Source organism: Taeniopygia guttata, chromosome 3, assembly GCF_048771995.1.
Source record: "Taeniopygia guttata chromosome 3, bTaeGut7.mat, whole genome shotgun sequence".
Lineage (NCBI taxonomy): Eukaryota > Metazoa > Chordata > Aves > Passeriformes > Estrildidae > Taeniopygia > Taeniopygia guttata.
This window is the reverse complement of record NC_133027.1, coordinates 86,308,341-86,328,721: the sequence shown is the minus strand read 5'-3', so window position 1 is coordinate 86,328,721 and position 20,381 is coordinate 86,308,341. Positions and strand designations below refer to the sequence as shown.

Here is a 20,381-nt window from a genome sequence, read left to right as displayed (position 1 = left end):
TATAATTTGATACATTAAGTGATAACAATAATGATTTCTGGATATCTCAGTCTTCTGGATACATCAGAAATCTCTTCACGTTTAATCAAATCACTTGACATTTGAATTGAGAACCCGTCATTAAGACTATATTTCAAAAGAGCCTAACAAGAGGGAAGCTGAGATAATAGAATTGCATCAGCTATGTAAACATTATGCAAATTAATAGGCAGCAAGTTTAAAGTAACTTTTTCAACATTCTCTGCCCACTTTTGATGCACACCTGGTGTGTTGGTATTGCAGCACCATCAGTCACACTATTTTCCATGCTGGCAATGCACATTTTGAGACACCAAGACTTAACAGTGCACACATGAATTTGCACTGATGTTCAAACCTTACTGCATGGATACTACCTACTATCCATTTGGACATCTACCAAATTCACAAAGCCTTGTCCTGAGAAATGGACTGCTCTGGAAACTTTCTGGGACACAGTCTCAGCAGATGGGAACAAATGCAGTTTTCCAAAGTCCTAGTGAAGATCTAAAGAGAAGACTGCCCCAAGAACATCCTCTAATTCACTTCAAGCCTGTAAAAGTCATTCCATCACAGCAAAAGAGCAAATCTGAAGCATCTCTGCAATAGCTGCAGTTTGCAAGGATCACTGAGACTCTCCAAAGACTAATTAACAGTCTTGATATCTAATTAGCCTGCATTAACTAGCAAAAAAACCCATATATTATTCTGGTTACTTCACTCAGTCAAGAGAACTCTGTCTGGTTTGAGCAGGCAGTAGAAGTAAACTGAATACAACTCACTGAATAAACACCACAGATGAATATGATGCTGTTTCATTAACAGCATCAGTGGTATATTCCACTCCTGGGCTTCCAATATAACACTTGATGCAGCTGAGTTTCAGTTTAACACTTCTTTCTCCTGCTGCTGCTATTAAAAGTATATCAGATACCCAAGAAAAAAAACTGTACTCATTTACAGGAGGCATTTATTTAAGGTGTTGGCTCAACTCTTTCTGGTTTTGCTTTTTTGCCGTACAGAAAGCTCTGAGATGGATCTCTTCCAAGATTAACTGACCAGAGAAAAGTCTCTGAATTCTGGAAATTGTAATGTGTACTTTTTCTTCTGTACTGCATCACTGCTGAAGATGCCAGAAACTGCAACAGCCTGATCATGATAAACTCTGCAATCTTAATTCTTGCAGGTTGACAGGAGACGCAAAATCTTTGAACACTACATGGTGATTATGAAATCTGTCAAGTGTACTAGAAAATAAGCGTGCTGACAGCTCAGCTAATAAAGTTCAACTTCAAATGACTGGGCATCTGAATTATAGGCTGCAATAATAATATATATTATGGATGATGAGAAAGTATTGGAACTGTCAAATCAACATCTTAACGTTCCACTGCAATAAATAAGCAGCACAACCTACTTAGTTTCACTCTAGCTTACATATTCTACACCTGGCCAGGTGTCTGAATAGTAAGAAAAACAAAAAAAAGTTAGAAAAACAATCATCTTTTAGAATGTCAAAAGAACGGGGTACATAAGAGAACAGAATGTTGAGAAAACCTTCACAAGTTGACCTTTTCAGAATGCTCCACTATCCCTAATGAGAGGGGCAAGAAATTCCTACAGCTGCTAATGGAAGTTACCATGTCCTGATAACAACATGCAAAAATCAGTCTCTTAATTTAACAGTTCTGAGATATTCTGGTAACAGAACAGAAAAGCTTGGGTTTGTTCTGGAACCCACCATGTCCCCATTACCACGAGTGGTGTTACCAGGTGGTGCTGTTCCATGCCATCATCTTTCCCTTACCGTGCAAGCAAATTTCCATTCTTACAGACACCGTAATTGTAGCCATTTATTGTTCCTGACTTTACATGGAGGCAATTTCAGGAAAAACACATGAGGAGCAAGGAGGCTCCCCTCATCCTCACGTGCTGATTAGAGATTCTTCCTGAAGTAGATTTGTCTCTGAAGGACCAGAGCACTGCCATCCTCCTGAAACCCTTAAAGGACATATTCTAAATACAGCATTTTAGGGCTGTTTTCAGTATTTTAGCCATAACCTGACATCCCTTGTTTCCATGTGTGATAACTTCGACCTCTGAGAATATCAGGCACATAAACCAGAAGAACAAGTCCATTCTTCTTTCTCTCAGAAATCATCCAAGATGCTCTGACTAGATTGATGAAGGAATGCAAGAATGATGCCACGAGGAACTGAGAGAAATGATAAACAAATATGACTACATGTAAAAAGTGTAAAAGCAGTGATGATATGAAAAGATTCTTTTTTTTTTTTTCCTAAAAAAGGGAAGAACATGAAAAAGTTTTATTTAGAAAACAAGAGGGTGAAGAGGATTAAGAGGAATTATTGACGTGCATTTCTTACCAAGATCACTCTGGACACAAAATCTATTTTTACATCCTTGTGTGAAGCAGAGTTTTCATTTGAAAATAGAAAAGAAGTGGTCAGAGCAATGAATACATCCTCTTGCCACAGTGAGTTCATACTGGGTTTCTAAAGGAAGGTTTCTTACTGGCTCTACTCCAGTCATATATTCCTTGCAATCAGGATGTAATTTTTGTAGCCCCAGCCAGGCTTCCTGCTTTTAATAGCTTCATTCCTCAAAGTATTCTTCTTTAGAGCAAGTTTGGATTGCCAGGGCTTGGAAGGAAGCAGATTATTTCTTTTTTATGGTGATTTTCCTGCTGCAAGTGCAACTGGGTGTAAAATCACCACAGAAGCTCAGAGAATATTTAGCTGTTTATTAACGTTTTCTTCTTAGCTTTTACTGCTAAAAATGGTCTCCTTGTCTAGATATCACTCAGAGTCACAGTGGGATGCTTCTGTTGTTTCCCCATTCTTCCCTTCTCTCTACTCTTAAATGTGAATGGGTCCCTTTTCCACTAAAATCTGCTGATACAACAGCTTTACAGTATAAACTGCTCTTCTCCAGAGACTACTCAGTACAGCACTGATAGCTGAAAGTCAATGTCAGGCTCAGCAACTCCTGCCTTGGCTCACACATGATGAAAACTGGGTTGGTGTCCTGGCCACTGATTCTGACCAGTCTGCACATACTGAGAAACAAACAAAAAAAAAAAAGTAATGATTTTGATCTCTGTGGTTAGGTTGTGTTTTTTTTTTTTTCCACTGCTTTCTTATAAATGCTTTATCTTCTCTCTAGAAAGTGAGATCCATGGGCAAGGATTTCTCAAGGAAGCACCAGGTACCAGCAGTGCATAGCAACAGAATTTTTTTCTGCAAGTGCAAATAACTATGTGAATCAACAGCTGTTGTAGCTGCTGCTGAGCTAACCCCCAGAGTGAAGGAAACCTCTCACCTACCTGCTCTTCCATTAGCCTATTAAAATTTTGGGGTTTTGATGCTGCTAAGTGTTTCTGCCTTCTTTTTATCCATCAGCATTGAAATAGGAATATACAATTGCTTTTGCAGTAAGATATGTGGAACTTAAGGTTGACATAAATGTATGGAAGTCTGCTTTGACAAAGAAACAAGACATAAGCAAGACATATTCCACATTAAATGAAATAGGAAAAATGTAACACTGCCATCTCAAAGCCTGGTGTGGCATGAAATCTCAGCAACCAAGTGGCCATTAGGAATGCAGCTACCTCACAAGTAATAGGGAAGGTTTAGAGAATCCTATCAATATACATGATGTTAGCATAAATCTCCCAATTTATGAAACTACATTAGTTTTCATAGGTCTATCAAGATTTTATGACTTTTCTAGGTTTTTTCAAGTACAATAATGCAAGATAGGCTTTTCTCTTTATAAACACTTCAACAGCAAAGGATAATTAATCATTTGAACTGATAATAAATGGACTACTGTCTAATAACTGACTTTAGAACTGACCTGATATTATCATGTAACAAAAATATATTTGGAATATCTTGGAACAACTGGTCTACTATAGGCTGAATCTGACAAAGAAGAGAAAGAAAATCTTTAGTCATAGGCTTGCCAAGCCTGGGAAGAGGGCTTTAAACTGAAGTTACTGGGGAATGTGATCCTTAATCTATCCCACTCCTACCACCAGCATGCCAGTGCCAGTACCTGCAGGGCTATCACAGAGATATGGTGGGATGGCTCCTCACTGGAGTGCTGGAACAGATTGCCACAGGCTCTTCAGGAAGGCCAGGCAGGAGAGAGCAGGAGGGGCTGTCACCACATCAACAGCAGTTGGAGTGGATGAAGTTCCACCTAGGGATGGGTGACGAGCTGACTAGGAGCTTATGGGTCAGGCTAAAGGGAGGACAGGGACAAGTGACATTACAGGGGAGTCTGCTGCAGGCTGCCGGACCGGGAAGCTCTTCTGTAGACAGACAGAGCAGTCTCACAGTCACAAACCCTGGTCCTCCTGGGGGACTCCAACCACTCCCATATCTGCTGGAGGGACTGCACAGCAGGGCGTAAGCAATCCAGGAGTTTCCTGCATCACACCGATAAATTCCTTCTCCAAGTGACAGAGGAGCCAATGAGGAGAGGTGTCATGCTGGACTTTGTTCTCACCAACAAGGAGGAGCTGTGGGGAACATGAAGCTCAAGGGCAGCCTTGGCAGTAGTGACTATGAAATGGTAGAATTCAAGGACCTAAGGGCAGCGAGGAGGGTGCACATCAAGCTCAGTACCCTGAGCTCCAGGAGAGCACACTCTAGCATGTCTGAGAGTGATCACAATCCTCAGTTATAATTCTAAGAAATAACAACATGAAGTGACTATGGTTTTGAGCAATAAACATGAAGTTTTCATACATATTAATCAAATGATGAGAAATGAACAAGTTCAAAAATGTCCTGTGAGGGGACAATTCATTAATGGAACAAAGGGTCAGAGTATCAAATTATTTGGCAATCAAATAAATATGTATTTTTTTGTTCAGCTGATTACCTATTTCAAAGAGCAGGACAATAGTTCAAACACGAACCTGCTGTCTCTCTCTCTGAAGCCTCAGCTTCATCTACACTGAGGCTATCATGCAGCTTAAAAATCATATTAAATAAAAATCTTCTGAGCATTGCATACAGCTGAAAGTTACCTGGTGAGGGACTTGAGCATCCAAAAAAATGGACTCATCAATGAAGAAGCAGAAAGAACGGGAAAAAATTTGGTATCTTTCCACTGGTTAGAGATGAAATTGTGATCTGGTATAACTAATCTGGGAGCACTGAAACAGCAGATGCTCTGCATTTGAAGGTGGAAAATCATTGGCAAGGTTTGCACATGCAGACACATATGGAAGAGCAAGAAACCATACAGGTAACTATTGAATGGCATGGACAGAATTTTTCTAGAAAGCTTGGGTGAAACCCACGTATCTAGTGCCAAGTTCTTGCATTGTTGCTCATTTCCACACACTCATTTAAAAATTCAATATACAATAGCAAAACCACCTTTGTAATGGAAGAACAAAACCAAAGTAACATCATCTGTTTCTGCCTTCTGCATTTGCAGGAGACAAACTCTAAATAGAAGTGATTCAGACCAAAAGCAGCCTACCTGTTCTTGTAAGACAACACAATCCCCATAGGATTTGACTAGACATAATTTTGTTGTAATTTCTTTTCCATTTCCTTTCATGACTGAGGTCATGAAAGGAAATGGAAAAGTCATGCTTCAGGATAGCTCCCACTCCTCTTTCTTTTAAATTAAATTGAGGGTCTAATTAAAACATATAGTTCAAATGTTAAACAAAAAGGTGCTGCTTTTCCTGCATGCCTGACATAAAAGAATATGGAAGAAAAGAGAATTTAAAATAAAACTCTCCTGCAGGAAACTGCTATTATTTGCATTTATTTATTCCTATCAATATGCCAGAAAACCTTTCCTCCTTATATATCACATTTTTGTAGAATTGGGTAATTCACAATAATATGCCATTTATATGCATTTTTGCAGTGAACTAATTTGCTAAAATATTCACAATTGAAATCCGTAGAGAGAGGAGGAGACTCAAAGCTATTTAAATGTTCAAACTAGTATCTGTGGTACTGTATCTGCTAGAGGGATACACTTCTAGTATTTACTTGGATTTACTTTCATCTTTCCAAAATTGGCCTGATTCCATGAATAGGGAAGGGGTAGAGAATAGGGAGGGAGAGAATGCAATAGAAGTACATGCAAGATCACTCCAAAAATAGGATTAATCCCAAACTGTAATGTATTTTCACTGTATAGGTGATCTATACAGTGAAAGAGTCAAAGCTTTACCCTTTCTACAGAATGTGACCCTTACTCAACCAGCTGATTTCAAGCACATCAAGGCATCACAACCCTTGATTTCAAGCACACACGTGCCCATGGCACATGCACCATGGCTTTTTTTCCCCAGAAAATCCCTATTTTACCTGCTCTGCCTACTTAGCCAACATGACACCTCTCAGCTAGCAACCCCTTGTTCATAAGCCTTTTTGCATCACCTCCTCTCATGCTGTCACTACTTCTCTACTGTTATCCTTGCCCAGATGCAAAGCATCATTGCTATTTTGCACCACAAGTAGTTCACACACCTTTAAATACAATGGGAGACTTTCAGGAGATGAAGGGGGGAAGTCCAGAGAAGTCCACACCCAGCTGGAACTACCCACACACAATCTGTCCTAGGAAGCTAACGTCCTGAAGGAAAAGTAGCTTGCCACTGGTTTGGTGGGTTTCTGCGGTGTCCCACAGCCTCTGTGCCGTGAGCATCCAGGAGCTGTGACCACACCCTTCAGCCCAAACAAGGTAATGAATTGGGAACAAAAAGAGAATGCAGAGTGCAGAACCTGAACTGGGCAGCACTAGGACAGACACACAAATTTTCCTGTTATCCCCTCTGCCAGTGCAGCCACAGGAGGACAAATGGAAAAAAATCAACTCACCCCAACCAATGCAGAGATAGATGCGGAAAATCCTCTGCTCAGAGAAGACCGAAAGTACCAGCAGTGTGTACAGGTACATGCCTTCCACCAGCAGCCAGTAGTAATTTGCAGCCACACAATACTGCATCATCACAAAGACCAAACGGCAGCTGAGTGATTCCTGTGATAGAAAAAAAGCACAGCCCAAAGTAACCCAACAGGGACTGAGAATAAAAGGATACTAACTCAAAAGACCAAAAGACTGCTTCTCTTTACTATTCTTGCTCCTCAGAAAGAGAGCTCTAATAATATGTTTTATTGCTGAATGGACAGAAGCCAGTAATAGGTGCTATGCACAGCAGACAGATGCTTTCAACAACACTACTCCTTAAAATAAGGAATAAAGATTAAACGAACAAGTGAAAGGTACTGTATCAATGACAGTGAATCTTTCACTTTCCTGGATACTCTGTTTTGCAGTTGAGAATTACTCTATTAAAAAGAAAAGAGTGGATGCCCTAAAGTTGACTATTTGCCAAAGCAAATGATATTTTCATAGAATAGCAATGTTGCCTAGTGCACCCCATTTAAGTGCAAATTCTCTCATAGCTGGTAAAATACAGAGATGATCAGTAGGGCTTTAGATAAGTAGGAAACCTGATTACCTAATTAATATATCCATCAGACCTGATGAAACCACTATTGAGTAAACCGTGTGTAAAATCAAAGTCTATGCTTTTTGGAAAGAGGAAATGACCGAGAATCCAATATGAACATTTCCAAACCATTTAAGATACAATGTTATTTTCTGGCAACTGATAAATTGCAGATAAGAAAAAAAAATCAACCATCATATGAGATTCACTAAGTTGTTTTAGCACTTCTGCCTTAGGCAGTGTTAGAAAAGGATGGGCACGAAGGATGCATCAAGAGAGTTTCCCTTACCGCTCCAACCCTGTACTGCAGCAGCAAATACCATACCCATGTTTTAGAGTCTCAAGAGTTATACAGATAATAGAGCTACTTTTCTTTGCGGTATCAAGTACATTTTGCATTCCAAACTCAAATGGGGAAGGGCACATTTTCATCATTATTTACAGAAGAGCTGTATATCCTCTCTCATCAGTTAGAAGTATTTAATTAGCCTATTCCTCCAAAGCTTTTCTAAGTGCTTTCAAATTTGCATTTTAATCAGATGCTTCCTTTTTTTCCTGTCATCAAAAGATTATATAGAGATGACCAAGAACAATCAACTTAGCTGGTGGAAAACCAACTTACCAGATGGACAGTTCTATCACAAAAAGTGCTGGCTTAGGAGAAGAAATGCTCTCTTGTCACTGCTGGAAAGAAATTAAACTGCAGCACAGAAAGAAGATATGGGCATTGGTGTGTGTGTATATATGTATATATATATGTATGTATGTATGCAAAAAGATCAGCTTCTTGTTCCTCTGTCTAGTGGGGGCAAACTTCCCACAGGTAGAAAAACATGTTATGCCATCAACTAAAGAATTAAATTACCTACTGTCATGCAGGCACACCACAGTGATGACTCCAATATCCTCTGAATGACCACAGTGTCTGCCCTTACCTGGAAGGCTATAAGTCCTTCCCACTGGTACTCTTGTGTGGCTGTGCTGTACATCCATTTCACCACTGAGTCTTTAATGAAAACAGATATAGCGCGGAGGATAAAAGAGGCGAAGAGGTTCAGGTGAATGTAATTCCTTGTGCAATGCAGATGTCTGTAAAAAGAAAAATCTAGTCACGATCCACTACCTACATAAAAGATGCAACATCAGACACAGGACTGAGAAAGGGAACAATGAGCCCTGTAAGAAATCAGGAGGCACCAGAGGAAACCCCATAACTTGAGAATGGCTGTAGGGATTTCAAACTGTCTTTGGGAAGAAAATACCATCAAGGAAAACACATTCAAAACTTCAACCCTTAGAGACAATGTTTGGGGAGAGGAAGAAGATAGGTGTATTAAATAAAAAAAAAGTCAAAAGCTTAAAAAGTGTAAAAATAAAGTAATTTCCAGAAGCCTTATCTGAAAGAACTGAAAAAGTCGAGTTCCACATAATGCTGAAGCTAATTGCTTTGAATTGACCCCAATGTCACTGTGCAAGTTTACCTTGGCAAAGCTCAGGACTGGTATGCAGTGCAGCTTCTGGCTCTGCTCAAGCTCACAACGAAAAAACATTGACCTGCAAATCACCCTTTGACAACAAGAGAAAAATCTATATTCAAACTACCTTCTGGGAGAATTGTTAATACTTTTTGCAGAAGTAAAAGGAACAGATTTTTCACCTCTGCATTCAGAATTGAAAACAAAAAAAAAAACAGAGGAAAAATCCTCTTGAATTTCAGCAGCCTGCTGCAAAGACAATAAAATTGCTACTTGTCAAAAAAAAAAGTGTGTTAAGGGATAGCAAAAGCAACTGCAGTCATGTATAGGGCATCCACTTGCAGAGTGCTGCCAATATTTTACCAGCCTTATTCACAAACATTCTTCTCCCAGCTCTGCAAGGGTACACACTTCGCCAAAAAGAAAGTTACACTAGGTATGATTTTTAAGATGCTAAAAGATAGACGTAACATATGGTAATCGGCAATTATTCCAGCAAAAGTTTCAATGAACTTATACTTCATGTGTCTGGTTTTTACAGCTCTATAAATTTTGTTAGAAAAACTGACTTGGTCTGATTGCACTGAAGAACAACTTGTTTATTATAGGTCAGGTAGAATTTTTGTATCACTTTTAAGTCACAATTTATTTCAAAATTTACCTATTATTAATACTTGTGTTCCCTAAACTCAAAATTCATTTGTTGCTACCCTTCAGAACTGCTACACATTTCAATCTGATTGAAAAAGTTATGTAAATTAGGCAATTGAAGAAAATAGTTTGCAAGTAGTTATTGAGTATTTTTGCTACAGGCAATGCAAGCTATTCAAATTGTTTCAGTCATGAAGTTATGGGCCTAATTCAGCTTCCACCACTGAAATGACAGACTTTCCTTCCTTTTTTTTCAGAGGATCCAAAATAGTACTCTAGACAGAAACTGTTTCCTCTGCTGTATCACCTTTAAAGACAAATATAAAGGTTATTCTGTAGTCTAAGAACTCTAAGAGGCCCATCAGTACTTGCAAGTCATTGAATTAGATTTTGATCCCCATTTGTTGAGGCTGAGCAGAGATTCCAGTCAGAAACCAGAAACTGCAATGCACAAAGGGGTAGGTCTCATATTTCATGAGATCCAGGATGACATTGTCTCCTGGTAAACAACTGAGACAGGAGAACAGAAAATGGATTGATAGCATAGTTTTAACAAGACTCTTGGCACCTCTGATGTCCCTAGACCCTCACTTTCAAAATAAGAAGTACACACTTGTGTACAGTCCACAATTGAAGGAAAAAATTGCTAAAGCATCATCCCACAAAAGTCAAGACATCAAAATTCCCTCTCTCCTACCACTCCTTGGTGACAAACTTGCTCTTTGTTCCCTGCCAGAAAACATCCTTTCTTCCTTCCTTCAAAAAGTACACAATTGTGCTCTGTGACCTTTACATTTGGTCTGCTAAGATTACTCAAGAAGTGTCATTGATAGGTGAAATGAGGGGAAAACAGTTATCCTGGGAGATATTTGGAGACTTCAAGACCATCTGGTCCTTCTTCAGAAAGGTCCCAAAGTTGCACAGGTACGACACATACAAATCATAACTATCACATGGCATTCACAGGGGATGAGCATGTCTCTGGATTTTTGCAGTCATTTTAAGACTTACTTGATATTGCTCATTTATGCTTCTCCACTGGAAGGAGAAGAGATAATATAGTGCTAAAAAAGTATGGTTCAATGTTAGAAGGCTTGCATCACTTCAGTTTTGGAAATTAGAAGTTAAAAGACATGACTGACCTCTTTAAATATATAAGGGAAGAAAGGAAAGGGACTGCCTTGCTGAAAGTGTAATGCAGGCACCAGAGGAAATGACCAATAACTGGCAGTGGCAATTCTTCAGTCAGGGAAGGAAGTTTGTTAAGGATCAGAGGATTACTAAAGGTTCCTGACTTGACTTCAAATAAGAGTACCAGGACATGGAACATTATACTATTTCAGGAGGCAGCATCACCAGGACATAAAAGGGATGGGATCTGGTTGGAGGGATCAGTTTCACGGCAGAGTGACTTCCTTCCCGCAACAGAACAGGATCTCATTTTTGTGTTTTCTAGGTATCCATCTCCTGTGCTCAGCACCCCCAAACTGAAGGAAAGTCTGGCCGGAATAAAAACATCTCTTGCATTTACAGAGGGAAAAAAAAAAAGATCCTTATTAGAATCCAAAGTTGTGTTTTGGTCTGGTGGGGGTTTTTGTCTTTTATTCATTTTTTAACCAAATACACCAGTTATCTTTGGCATGGGCAACCAAGAGAGTCTAAATTTTTATATGTTCTATTGAATTTTTAGGTGCAAACCTGGATGAACTCAATATGTCACTATGACCAGCTGTCAGCAATTTATTTCACAAATGTTTCAAGTTCCAAATTAAGACTCTCTTCCATATTGTGAACAAAATAAGAATTTCTGAAAGTTCTCCAAAAGTATAAATTTTATCAAAAATGCATTTCTGCACATCTTGTATGTGAAGGCTGGGACATAGGCCAGACTGAGATTTATGCTCTGGTTAACTCCAAACAAAGCAAGATGAACATTTTTCTCCTAAATGTCCATGCCCATTTCAGATGTGTGCCTCATCTTCAAGGTGAGACCATGAAGGAATGCTTGCATCTCTCTCTTTTACCACCTATTCCAATGGAAATTTCATTGAAATAAAAACTTGCCAAACAAAATACTCTAACTGATAAAAAGTACCTGTTCTATGTGTTCATATGGGCAACTGCAAAAATTTGGCAATTTTACTTGCATTTTGAGAAGGAATTATTTTAGGAAGAAACACAGAAGTGACAAAAGATAGAGAAATAATGAGGTGATGGAAGGAGGGAAAAAAATAATCAAATGTTTCTGTTAAAGTCTGATACTATCATAGAGAAAAACATAAAACCTTTAGTTCACTCTCTTCAAAGCTTCTCCAGTTACCTGAATCCAAGAAGAATGGCAGTTGCTATTACAAGGGCAGAGAAGGAAAGAGCATATCCAATGGTGTATATGATGGACAAATTCAGGAGCTGTTCTTCTGGTGCATCCTGAGAGCATATAAAGAAGAAAAGAAAAACAAAAAAGTGGAGGGGGAAAAGAGAGAGCTCATGGCCTTCAGTTCTTTTCTCCCAGCTATCTTCTAGCTTTCTTAATGATAGCCAGAAATCATTCTCTTACTTTCAAGTTTAAATGCACATGTCAAATCAGTCTTTCACTTTCTATATGCTCTAAAAAAATAAAAATTTAATCTCAATTCCTCAGCTGCTCCCAGGTATTGGCTCAAATAGTTGGGTTTTGCAGCCTGGCTAGAAAAACAGATAATGTGACATGATTTCATAATAAAGTTGGAGAGACGTGAATTACCACACAAGCAAGTCTTAAAACTGATGGCAGGAAGCACAGACACAACTCAGACCCATAGTAAAAATGGAAGACCTAATCTTTTCAGACTTGAGCACTTCAATCTAGTCTCCATACTGTGATAATGAGGGAGGGTCCTCATCTGCACTTGGAAGTGCTACATCTATACTCAAAGTGCAACAAGACAGGTCCTATTTGATGATTTGGATGCAAAACATGTCGTGCATTCATATAGCTAAACCCTTTTCTGCCCCCAAATAACCTGTGTTCTGCCTCAACTATTCTACCTCCTGGTAACAAACCACAGCCCAACAGCACCTCATGACCTGGGTGTTACCACACTCTTTGAGACGGAGTGACCTGCTGCAGACAAGAGCAGCAGGGGCTCTCTTCAGATTCACTGAAAACATGATTACTGAGACCCTTGCTTGAAAATTCTGGCCAAAATCCTTATTGAGAAGAGAATTACTTGAAAAGGTATGGCAGGTCTGAATTTTAAGAGAGTCTTACTGCTTAGCCTCCAAGGCACATTCATATTCACTGTTCTAGTTCAGCTCTAAGCACTTCGTCTAAATAGACTCAGGGATTTTATTTTCCTTCTTCAAGCTGCTAACTCTGCAATTGACTCCTGAGACCTGTGCTGTACAAAGGAATACATTCTTTGTACTTCATAAATTAGGTACAGTTATTCAGTATTTTGCACAGCCAGGAGGATTTAAGGTGAACACACAGGCTGTACCTCAGATTTGCTAGCTTATTGCTTTAAAGGGAATGCTATGAAAGTTGCCTTATGAAAAGCAAAATCTCTTCAGTATCAAAGCTTAAGCAAACAACTGAAACCTAACAATTTAAAACACATACACGGATGAAAATGACATCATACACCTAAATTTATAAAGACTCACTAACACTTTGGAATTTGTTTTAGTTACTTTTGTAATATAACACATGACAAACTCATAAAAACAACTTCTTGTTCCCATATGCCAGATGCATAAACCAAAGTTACTATGGGGCTCTATATACATTAGCTGGGAAGCCAAACATGGCTGTTCACATTTCAGGGAGTGACACCATGTTCAAAAGGTTTCAGAATCCAGATGAGTTAATGAAAAACTGGAGGCAGGAACCAAATGAACAAGTGTTACCATTAGGTATCTCACTCATTGGCATGTCCCAGCACAGCTCTGGAAGAAATCATAATGGCCAACAAGGAAAAGTCAAAAAAACCAGGCTTATACACAGCGTTAAGACAATGTGTTCTGCTGATATAGCACAGAACACAAAAGGGAAACCACAGAGGGCATAGATCCTGCAGTTCTTGGGACTTTCATAAACTTGAACTGTTTTGACTAGGTAATGCACTAGTTTCCAGTACTCCAGGATAGAGAGAGTGCACTCAATTTCTGTGAAGAAAAGCATCACTCTGAGAAGTTCACAGTAGTAGCGGTATCACGTGTCATGGGAAACGCACACAGTGCACTGGCTGACGCCAATGGCTGTCAAAAATCCTCTGAAAATCCCTATGCTCTCCTTCATCTAGTGCCAGGCATCTCAGCTCCCTGCAGAGTAAAAAGCACGAGGGCAAGAAAATAATACTGACAAGCCTAATTCCATCACCCACAGAAAATGAAGGTATAAAGACAAAAAAACCTTAAACAAAAAAAAAGGGCAGGTATTGCCCCATGCCCAACGGTGAAAAAGCAAATATCCTTCAAGTCAGTTTATCTTAATCACCTTAATCACCTAAAATAATCACTGCTAACAAGACAGAGCAAATTGTCACTATTACAATGACCATTTTACCATTGGTCATATTACAACGACAAGTGACAATGGAAAACGGGCAAAGGAATAACAGTAGGTCATTCCTTCAGTTGAGCTCCTTGTTCAACTTGCAGCACAGCTGGGATGACCCAAGTCACTTCTCTTGGCTCTAATGTACATTTAATCGTGCTCTCATCTACCCTTCATGTTCCCTTTGTTGAAGAGGAGAGACCTGATGTCCCTTAACATTAGGCTTTCTGAGGTGAATCAGTCAGGATTACTCTGACAGGAGAAAAACGCGGTGTCGCTGTCAAGGCAGGACGGGAATGAGAAGACTCTGATCAGAAGGCTGCTGAGAGTAAAACTCCGATTTATTCAAAATACACTGCTCTTTTATACAGAGCTTCGTGAGGACCAACTCCATTGGTTCTGAAGTGAAAACAATCCACACCACTGGTGCAAAGTGCTTGACGCACAGTGATAGAACTTAACTATAAACAATGTGAAAAACAAGAGAGATAAAGAATTATTTACATTCTTTTCCAGGTCTTTCCCAAGCTTCTGCCTGGCTAGAAACTCTTGTTTCTCTCTTTGACTGAATCTGAGTCCTACATGCGTGGGCATCAAAAATTATTCTTTTCCTCTCTTCTGCTTTGTCCTAAATAACAGCAGAAAGATGGGGGGAAATGGGCGAAAGTCTTACCTGGTCAGAGGGCTCACACTCAGACAGGTTCCTCCAGGGCAGGGTTGAATTCTCTTTCAGCAGCCAGGTCCCCTCCAAGGTGCAGAAGCGGTACACCTGCCCATGCAGCACTGCCAGGAGCAAAAAGAGCCACAGCCACAAAAAGAGCCACAGGGTCAGTGGAAGAGAATCTACTCGACCAAGGGGCAAGGCTCACAGAGCATCTCCATGCAACCCTCCTTCCTCACCCACTGCTCTCCTGGCTGGAGAGGGAAGCTGCAGCATGGCAGGGGAAGTCCTGCTCCCTGCCTGACCCCCAACACTCTGCTGCTTGTCCTCAGGACCCCAGAGCAGCTGCCAAGGTATCAGATGGCACCAGGACATGTTCCAGGACAGTTGCTGACCATTCCACACTAATAAGAGACTGAAATAATTGCTCCATATTTGTGTGGATTTTACAACATGCATAAATTCCAGCTCACTAAAATATTAGATTTTGAAACAAAGAAATTCTAGGAATATTAAGCTTCAGATATAGATTCTACATGGAAAAGAAGGTGCACAAAGACTAAATGTGCTTTTTCTTTTCCAAAAGCATGCAGACCCAGAGAAACCTCAGAACAGGTATGCTAACACAAGCTTCCCAAAATATATATGCTTATACAAACATCTGTGCTACAAAACGAAGCCATAAATCTTTTCCTAAACTATCTAAGTACCCTTTCTATTCCTTCTGTCTACATCTTTGAATAACAAAATTAGCAATAAATTAAACACCTTTCTCAAGCAGTAAGCTGCTTGATCGTGTAAAAGCAAGTACATTGAAATGGCTCCTAATAAAATTATGTCAGACTGAAGTACCAAAAGAAAAAGTGCAAAGGGAAAGCAGCACTCAGTCATAGCGTATGAAAAGAAATTCCCTCTCTAGTGTCTGGAGTACTGGGGAAATCTAACAACTTAGACAGCTGTAGACACAAGCAACTGGAAGTGTCCTTGTATGAGCTGTTTTGCAAATAAAGTTTCTCACTAATCACATTTTTGATCCAGTAAACTGACCTATTCTGTATAATGAATCTACCCCTCAAAAAGCAATGCTGAGTCAATCCCTCAAACAGGGTTAGCCTCTACCCAGACAATGTTTGGAAAAATACACTTATAATATTCTGGGGTATAAGAAGATGAGTTATGAGGATTCAGTTCTACATGGGCATCAAAATACCTCCCAATTACAGCTTTTGCTCAAACCCAGCTTTGCCTGCTTCAACCTCATCCTGTTGTCAGCTCCCTCATTACTGCAAACTAGAATAATTAGAATTTGGTATTTCTGTTCAATGGGAAAATTTTAAAATGTATTTGAAATTCTAGCAACCGAGTAGGCTATTTGCATGTTAGCTGACAACAGATAATCTATTTGATAATTGTCAGCAGCAGACAACTAGTAGGTACTATAAGTAATAATGTTAAAAAATATATAAACATTAATATTCTAATAAGCCATTTTTAATGAGTATGCTAAATGGTAGCTGATAATGGTTCTGGCATGCACAGTCTATTTGGTTTTGTAATTGCTATACTGAATACACCAGTAAGAGGTAATATCAAGATGAGATAAAAATTAACATATGTTCACAGAGGTTTTTTCCTTACTATTAAGGATATGTGTTCATACAAAAACAGAAGGAGATATTAGGTACAGCATCTGCAACACACACATTCACAGCCACTAACTGCACCTGCTCTCATTATCTACTGCCAGTGACAACCACTTCCTTAGGTCAGTGCATTGCTATGATGTCGCTCATGGGTAATAAAAATGCTTATTTAGGAGCATCAGGAATAAAAGAAAGACTAGGGAAAACATGGGTCCTCTCAGGAAGGATATAGGAGACCTGGCTGCAGAGGACAGGCAGAGGGCTGTGAGGTTCTCAATGGCTTTTTTACTTCAGCCTGGAGAAGAAAAGGCTCCATGGAAACCCTACAACAGCCTTTCAGTTCCTGAAGAAGAAAAGCTCGAGAGTAAATTCAGATTAGATATTAGAAAGAAATTCTTTACTGTAAAGGTGGTGAGTCACTGCAACAGGTTATGTTGAGAGGCTGAGGATGCCACATCTCTGGAAGAGTTCAAGACCAGGCTGGATGGGACTTTGAGCAACCTGGCCTAATGAAAGATAATCTCAGTCCAGGGCATGGTGGTTGGAACTAGATGATCTTTCAGGTCCCTCCCAACCAAACCATTCCATGATTCTATGAATATATTAAGGATCTCACACTTCATTCCCCCTCTCACCCCCTTTATGACTAGTGGTCAGCAACTTGAAGTAAGCCATTCAAAACACCTATGCAAAAGCAGCCCTAGGAATCGGTAAATATCGTGTATTTGGAGACAATGAACATGAAATCCAGGAAGTTTAAGTCCAGAGGGTCATAGGACTAGGAACTTTTGTCTGACTGCCATTAGATCAGCTATAACCAAGCATTACAAGACAAAGTTATTATGAAGCATAATCTCAGAAAACAAGAAATTTGACTATATTCCTGTAAAATAAAACACAAGGGAAAAAACCCCACCCCTCTAAAAGAGAATTAATTAAAAAACAAGCAAAAAAAAAACCCCCAAACCTCAACATTATTTCACATTCTCTAAAACTCTTTGTGAATTCCCCCACTCTGTCACTGTTTCTTAGTGGCAAGGTCTAATTGGAATGAATGCTTAGCTTCAATATATTTATTTTCTCTCCCAATCATTATGACACACTTTAATTTTCTTTTTATTGATAAGACTTTTTAAATAATGAAGAGGAAAACCTAGTATATCCTGAAGGCTGGCATATATTAGAGAATTGAAAGGTTTACTGTAAATGAAACATGGAATTTGCTATCAGACAGAAAGACAAGGCAATTCATTTAGATATGAAGAAAAAAAAAATATAATGCTATTACACTGGACAGGAACATTCCTGCCACATCCAGGAGTCACAAACTCTCAAAGTGGATGGCTCTCACAGACTTCTAGGGTCACATGCCAGCTGTGTCAGGTTGTCATAGACTCACTGATTGCCAAAACAGGGGTAACCAGTGCAGGACTTGGAGGCAACTGAAGACCAGATGGGCTATCTGTAGCCAGGAAGAGCCTTAAAATGTAAAAGGATAAATCAAGCTAATTCAAAATAGATGAGACTGCACATGACAATATGAGAGCCTAAATACCCAGTCTATAGAATAATTTATTAGCCAAAATGCTTATGAGATAGAAAATGTTGTAAAAAAGAATGTTTTAAAGAGCATTTATAAAAATGTTATAAAAATTTCCACTTCAAGGTAGCATTAAGATTCTAGTTAATACATGGACAACACATGAAAGAGCTGAGAGAGTGCAGAATGCAGGGCATGAAAATAACACATGGCTGACGCACTGCAGGCAGCCAGTTTCTCTCAGAAATGTGAAAACAAGTCTCACTGTTGTGGAAATTGAATGCTTTCAGTAATATGTCAGACTCCTATTACCCACACAGCATCACTCTGTGGAGCTGTGAAGGGCTCAGATATTAATAAACACCACACACATGAGACCCTTCATGCCTTGCAGCTTGGTCCATCCAACACCAGCACTATGCAGGGTCTCCCAGGCAAACCCAGCCCAAGGGTGTGGCCACCTTTGAGCACCTTGTGATCAGTCAGAGAAGCTGCCTGGAGGAGACTGCCCAAAGCCCAGACTTCATACAGCATGCCCATGGAAAGGTGTGCCTCTGAAACGAAATTCCCAGATTGCATCAGCCCACATTCCTACTTTCTCCATTTCCCAGAAGCGGAAGGCAAACAGCCTCCATCTACTTCTCCTGTAGGCAACAAGCTCAGGCACAGGCTGCCACCTACTACTGCCCAAACACAGAAAAAGCTGTTAATGACCAGCAGCTCAGAAGAGATTCACCTGAGCTGAATGCTCTTCCCCAGTCTTGTCTCAGTGATGTGAGGGACAGAGTAAAACACCAGCAACTCTCCTTTGGTGTTTCTCCAAAATAACCTATAAAACCCTGGAGACTTTAAATCTTCTCATATACAAAATTCTCATCTTTGTTGCAGGTCCAACAAAATTCAAGGAATCCACTAGCTTGTAATCAGGAATGTTTTGACTCAAGAATTGCAAGTGTTTTACCATTCTTTCTGCTCAGAGGAAAGCATGTGGGTTGCAATAAAGCTACCTAAAAATGTTTCAAAACTATTTTTTTACATGTACTTTTTATTACCCTCTCTGCACAGGTGGTCATGACTTAGGATAGCAGAGATCTTCAACCTTCTAAAACAGATAAAGGGATAGTATATGTACACATTCTCTCTTTGCTGAGGGCCTGGTCCAAAGCTCACTAGAAACCTCATTTCCTGCAACTTTCATGCAGTGCCATTGCTGAAAAGAAAATCAGTTATTAATAGACACTGAGACAAACTAACAGTGACATGCTAGAAGGTTGTGTGTATGCCATGACAGAAAGAAGGCACCACACAGATTCCCCCACAACTGCCGAGCAATTTCAGCTTCTTGCTCGCAGGTGGTTTGCTAAGAGGCAAATCACATTTGTCCATGCCTGAATTCTGCAGTGACTCAGGCCCTCTTACCTTTAATGCAGTCAAAACACCAAGCATACAAAGACCAGCAGCAGTTTAACAGACCAGAGTGATGAACAATATTTTTTTTAAAGGTTCAAGGTGGTTCTTGCCTCCTTGCTATCCTGCAATACCTTTTGCCTGTCCTGTTGAAAGAGAGATTTTTAGAATTCACTGAAGTTAACAAAATGAATGAAGCATTTATATTTTAGCTTGTAGAATTATGTGTTGAATTTTAACCTTTTACTTAAGAAACCTCCGCCAAGGTACAAAAGGGCATAAGAAAATGCAAATTACTGAATCTTCTTGCAAAAGAACAATAACAAAAAGGGACCGACAATACAAAGAACCCAGATAAAGAGGCTCCTCTGTCTCCAAGCTTACCAAATTAACATATGGTACTCAGATAAGCACCAAAAGACTGAAAGTGCATGTGCAGAGAGGAAGAGTTCAAAAGTTCAACCATGAGGAAGACCATGATCTTCAGCTTCAGAGACCACCCCAGACCCCCGCAGGACCACCACTGCAAACCACATGTGCCCAGAAGGGCGTGGACTTATTTAGCATGAGGGGAGAGGGCAGGCAGCGCCAGGGGTTGAATATGCATGCAAAAGTTGTGTAATGTAATGCATATGGAACACCTTTGGGAATAAAGGTTTGGGTCAGATGACTAAAGATCAGTGCACAAGTCTCGGAGAGCGATCTCGCTTGTGCCGGGCACTGACAATACATACCCACTTCATAACTACCCCAAATTGTGGAGTCTATTTTATTCTGTGTATCGCTTCACTGTTATGTTTTCTCTTTCATACAGACAATGTTTCAAATCATTCCACTATATTCTAGAATTGGCTACCATCCTCTGCAAATAAACAAATCCACACCCAGTGCATAGGGAATCTGATTTTATTTACTTTTTAAGTGCAA

The 20,381-nt window shown here is 39.7% G+C and overlaps 1 protein-coding gene across 1 annotated transcript in view; it reads right to left on the bottom strand.

Annotated features, from left to right (window-relative positions):
- The window catches only part of GLP1R (glucagon like peptide 1 receptor), an 85,828-nt gene that overhangs the window by 18,686 nt on the left and 46,761 nt on the right, over positions 1 to 20,381 (bottom strand). The window contains exons 4-7 of the mRNA XM_002186783.7: positions 14,877 to 14,986; positions 11,987 to 12,093; positions 8,476 to 8,629; positions 6,906 to 7,065 (exon numbers count right to left, since the gene is read on the bottom strand). Coding sequence (XP_002186819.2) covers positions 6,906 to 7,065; positions 8,476 to 8,629; positions 11,987 to 12,093; positions 14,877 to 14,986 — 531 coding nt within the window. The remainder of the gene's footprint in view (positions 1 to 6,905; positions 7,066 to 8,475; positions 8,630 to 11,986; positions 12,094 to 14,876; positions 14,987 to 20,381) is intronic.